Genomic DNA, 5,644 nt, shown 5'->3' with positions numbered 1-5,644 from the left:
ACAAAAACAGGGATATCGATAGGAAGAAAACATACAACCCCTCGCAATATTACCATTAAACAACTTTACCTAAGCACTCTAAATCGCCCCAACAACATCCGAGACAAAACCTTTCCTGTAGCTCTCTGAAATGGAACATTAAGGCATCATTCATGACATAGACCCTTGAGAATCACCTTCGGACACAATTGTAGGTAACTGTCTGCAAGCAGGTGTATGTTTTTTGGGTCAATCCTCTTGTACCTGCACTATTAAAACATCACTACTATTAGTATGCTATTCCACGCTAAGGCGAAATAAACCCCATCATTCATTTTTACAACCCAGGTCGTATTTTGGTACAGTATTAGATGTAGCTGTGATTGGGAAATAAATAACATGAGGTTTTCAATCAGATAAAATGTACATTTATTACTTACAATATACCACCCTGAAACAGTTTATACCTGCTAATGGATGGAATAATGAGTCAGACAGAAACATACCGAACATACTGATCTGTGATCTCAGTCCAGCAATTTAGCCTACAATTACAGTGTCCTCATCTGGGAACTCATAGTAAGGCACCTCCAGGTTGAGTGGGGCTGGGCCTTTCCTGATGCGACCAGAGGCATCGTAGTGAGAGCCATGGCAGGGGCAGTAGTATCCGCCATAGTCACCAGCATTGGCGATGGGTACACAGCCCAGGTGGGTGCACACGCCGATGACAATGATCCATTTTGGTTTGGCGACGCGGTCCTTGTCGTGCTGGGGGTCACGTAGCTCAGCCATATCCACAGCTTCCTCTGCGGCGATCTCTTTCTCAGTCCGGTGGCGGATGAACAGAGGCTTGCCCCTCCACTTGAAGGTCATATTCTTGCCCTCTGGGATCTCTCCCAGCTTGACCTCGATCTTGGACATGGCCAGGACATCAGCTGAGGCACTCATGGAAGAGATAAACTGTGTGGCCACGGTCTTGGCTGTGTAGACACCCACCACAGCTGTGGCCCCGGTGACAAGGTAGGAGAAGGTTTTCCTGGACTCGCTGCTCTCCTGAGAAGATTTATTGGGGTCAAGCAACTCAGGACGACGGTAATCAGAGAAATCTGGCACCTTGATGTCAGTGTGAGCGAAGCGGACTGCAGCTTTTGCTGAAAAATAAAACAAGTTGTCCATTAGATAAACAATCAAGACAGTACTAAGAGATAAACAATGGCATGTGATCGGAAAGTACCGGAGGGCACATTATAGCAGCAGATGCATCCAAGTCAATAGCTAATTAGATAGAAAATGTATGAACAGATTGTTTAAAAGTCAAGTTTAAATAGTCAATAAAGTAGCTAACTAGCAAGCTTTCTATGTTAGCTAGCCCATTAGCCAGGGCATAATCAATGTGTCTTGAAACGGAAACCGTTTAAGAACCAAACAGAGCAAACGTAATGAGAAGGTACCTTCCTGAATTTGTCCAACAGAAACCCTTGTTTCATTGCAAAACGTTTTGAAACAAAATAATAGAAATGATTACACCTTTGGCCTACATGTAGTGACCAAGAAAGCACTCCTCACTCTATCCAGAAGATTCCAGATCTACCATTACACTTGTTGACACTGAGCTGCATTGGGTTCAGAATGCAATCATGCTTACATTAAGACACTGGAAACGGTGTTAGGAAAACCAAATAACATTTTATTGATCACATACAGCAGATGTTAACGCGAGTGTAGCGAAATGCTTGTGCTTCTAGTGCCGACTATGCAGTAATATCTAACAAGTAATCTAACAAATTCACAACAACTACCTTATACACACAAATGTAAAGGGATGAATAAGAATATGTACATATAAATATATGGATGAGCGATGGCCGTGCAGCATAGGCAAGATGCAGTAGAAGGTGTAGAATACAGTATTTACATATGAGATGAGTAATGTAGGATATGTAAACATTTTTAAGTGCCGTTATTGAAAGTGACTAGTGATTCCTCAATGTAAACATCATTAAAGTGACACCTTCATCAAGTCCGTTTATTTAAGTGGCCAGAGATTTGAGCCTGTATGTTGACAGCAGCCTCTCCATGTTAGTGATGGCTGTTTTAACAGTCAGACGGCCTTGAGATAGAAGCTGTTTTTCAGTCTCTTGGTCCCAGCTTTGATGCACCTGTACTGACCTCGCCTTCTGGATAATAGTGGGGTGAACAGGCAGTGGCTCAGGTGGTTGTTGTACTTGATGATATTTTTGGCCTTCCTGTGTCATCGGGTGCAGTAGGTGTCCTGGAGGGCAGGTAGTTTGCCCCTGGTGATGCATTGTGCAGACCGCACTATCCTCTGGAGAGCCTTGAGGTTGAGGGCGGTGCAATTGCTGTACCGGGTGGTGATACAACCAGACATGATGCTCTCGATTGTGCATCTGTAAAAGTTTGAGTGTTTTAGATGACAGGGCCTGCTGCGCCTTCTTCATCACGCTGTCTGTGTGGTCCATTTCAGTTTGTCCATGATGTGTACGCCAAGGAACTTAAAACGTCACACCTTTTCCACTACTGTCCCGTCGATGTGGATGAGGGGTGCCCCTCTGCTGTTTCCTGAAGTACACGATAATCTCCTTTGTTTTGTTTACGTTGAGTGTGAGGTTATTTTCCTGACACCACACTCTGAGGGCCCTCACCTCTTCCCTGTAGGCTGTCTCGTCATTGTTGGTAATCAGGCCTACCACTGTATTGTCGTCTGCAAACTTGATGATTGAGTTGGTAGCGTGCATGGCCACACAGTCATGGGTGAACAGGGAGTACAGGAGAGGGCTGAGAACGCTCCCTTGTGGGGCCCCAGTGTTGAGGATCAGTGGGATGGAGATGTTGTTTCCTACCTTCACCACCTGGGGGTGGCCTACCTCAATGCATGGATGGAATATGCCACTGTACTCAATTTGACCTTACTCCACACTGATACATTGAGAAGATTGAAATACTGTTTCATCCTCATGCTAGCTAGCAGTAGCCATTATGGAATGGCAAATCACGTTGAACAACAAAAGATGCTCGTTGGAATGGCTGTGTCAACCAAACTGGCTGCAGTGGCAATTGCTAGCTAGCATGAGGACAGAAACGGCAGTTTTCTGGGAAAACAAGCAGTATTTCAATCTTCTTGATCTATCAGTGTGGATTAAGGTACAATTTGGAGTGCGGTTGCATATCCCATCCCTGCATAGAGGTAAGCTTTCTAACCAATATCTCCATCTCACGCCAGCTCCATAGTGACTTAATATATTCATCATTAAGTTCTGACCCCCAGTGCAGCTCAATGTAAACAAGCTTAATGGTAGTGTCGGGATCTGCTGGCTAGCATCGCTAAGGCCCATCTGAATGGATTATATAATGTTATCTTAACTAGAATGGACACCCCACTTACTTACCTAGCAAGTAAACGAATTTCTTGTTCTAAACTTTTGGTCCTGACCTCGCAGTCAGCTAGTTACCGTAGTTAGCTAGTTAACTACTTGGCTGGCTACTAGGCCGCGTCTAGCCAATGCTAATGAACACTAGGCTAATTTTTTTAACAATCCTCTCAGATTCTACAGCATACACACTGGACTTTGGTAAACTACACACAGCACGTCCTAACATCTTATGTCAATGACTCATCCACAAGTAAAACAAATAACCCGATTATTAACGTTAGCCATTAGATGCTGTTAGCTAGCTTGCTTAGCTACTTACCATTTATGCTAACTGATACTGCCGGCCCGGTCTTGGGGCTCTGACCGTTCAGGGACTCGCGGGTTAGGAAAGGTTTCTTCGTGTCTACCAACACTTTCTCTCCCTTTACAACCACCCCTGGAATAAGTGCTTTGAGTGGTCCAGCAACTGCATAGTTCGTTGCCTGCAAGTATGGGGAAAATGCCCCCGAACGAGCGGCAAGGGACATCATCTTTTAAGCGAGATAGGCTCCTTGCAATGCTAGCTAGCTACGACCTTGCCTGGATTGTGCAAAGGGCGCAAGCGCTGTCTGCTTACGCAACACGTCAAGTTACAAAATGACGTCGGTCAGAAGGGTTACCTTTTTTTTACTGTGATGAGCAATAACTAATCAATTATTGTCTTAGGGAATTCTTATCTGATTAAAATACTTAGGACTTTTCTGACACTAAATTGTGTTATGTGTTTTGTTTTACACTACTCCATTGTTCAAGTTGTGAGATAACTAAACATGACCAATCATCATTTGCATAAGCTAATGCCCTTTGACATCACATTAGGACCTACATTTAATAATTATTCTCACCATGGAGAAAATTACAAAACGTTATGCATAGCTGCTATTTGTGGAATGGTTATACACTGACTTCCTTGGTGGTGACATTATTAAAACATGTATTCCAAATACATCTTCGTCCAAATGTAGGCCCCTGTCATGCATTGAAGACATACAATTAATTCATGAGTAAACTCGGTAGCTAGCTAGCTTACTTGCAATGATTGACTCCAAAATGCAAACATAGCTGACAACATGACTTTGTAAGCTTTGGCTGTTAGGTTGCTAGGTAAAAACTATCTTGTGTGTGTCTGTTCCATTTTGTTTCTGCAGGCTGATGCAGAGTCAGAGAAGAAAAGGTGAAACTATATATATACACCAACATCTTTGGCTGAAGTTATTGGAGAGATGTGCTGTGCATGATACCGTAAGTAAGCGTTTTAGCAGAGATGAATAAGGCCTGGAATGCTATACATTTTCTTCCAAGGGAATGGACAAAATGTAAAAGAAAGATGTTTGGCAAGTTGCAATCCTTTAGCGAATCATGCAGTGTCACTTTTAATTCTAAATTGCTGATGCATAAGTAGCCCAAGATGTACTGTTAAGGAGCGTCAGCACTGTTGTACACATTAGCCGCGCCATCTTCAATGCTTCAATTAAGAACCCAAAAGCCAATGCATAACTGAAGGGCACCGGAGTCCAATGAAGAGGTAATTTTTTTTAACCATCAACAATGTACTGAAGGCCTTTGAGTTCCAAACTGTCATTAGTCAAAGATAATGAGAATGCTCAATTAGTCTGATGTTCAATTAAGTCTAATGTTAGCTCCGCATTAGCTTTTTATTTTTTATTTTACCTTTTACCCCGATTTCGATCTTCGTCGAAATCGCTGCAACTCCCCAAATTCAAGAAAGTGTACAGAATTATATAGAGCCCTTATTGCGTGAAACTTCCTTCTATCTCATATTGCTCAAATAAACAGCTAACCTGGTTTCAAAAAACAGATGAAGCAACACCTGGCGGCACAACTCCTCTCCCCTATTTGACCCAGATAGTTTGTGTATATGCATTGATATTTAGGCTACGTGTGCCTTTAAAAGAAATGTATGTCGTTCTTTCCTTGAGCTGTTCTTATCTGTTGATGTTCTGTATGTCATTCTGTATTATGTTCTGTGTGGACCCCAGGAAGTGTAGCTGCTGCTTTTGCAATAGCTAATGGGCATCCTAATAAAATAACAAATACTCAACGGGCTCTGGAGGCGAAAGTCAAGTCACGTGTCAAACGAAACGCGCTTCTTAACACCTGCCCGCTTAACCTGGAAGCCAGCCGCACCAATGTGTCAGAGGAAACACCATTCACTTGACGACCGAGGTCACCCTGCAGGCGCCCGGCCCACCACAGGGATTCGCTAGAGTGTG

General features: G+C 43.2%; 1 protein-coding gene across 1 annotated transcript; it reads right to left on the bottom strand.

Moving 5' to 3' along the window:
• Positions 1 to 391: 391 nt before the first annotated feature.
• On the bottom strand, positions 392 to 3,979 carry LOC124035847 (cytochrome b-c1 complex subunit Rieske, mitochondrial-like). The gene is made up of 2 exons (XM_046349641.1): positions 3,691 to 3,979; positions 392 to 1,130 (listed from the first exon to the last, which is right to left on the bottom strand). Exons 1-2 carry the CDS (start codon positions 3,899 to 3,901, stop codon positions 520 to 522), a joined length of 822 nt encoding a protein of 273 aa, XP_046205597.1. The 5' UTR covers positions 3,902 to 3,979; the 3' UTR covers positions 392 to 519.
• Positions 3,980 to 5,644: the final 1,665 nt, after the last annotated feature.

This window comes from Oncorhynchus gorbuscha, linkage group LG05 (genome assembly GCF_021184085.1).
Source record: "Oncorhynchus gorbuscha isolate QuinsamMale2020 ecotype Even-year linkage group LG05, OgorEven_v1.0, whole genome shotgun sequence".
Lineage (NCBI taxonomy): Eukaryota > Metazoa > Chordata > Actinopteri > Salmoniformes > Salmonidae > Oncorhynchus > Oncorhynchus gorbuscha.
Note: the sequence above shows the minus strand (reverse complement) of the source record. Positions and strands in the feature narration are given on the sequence as shown.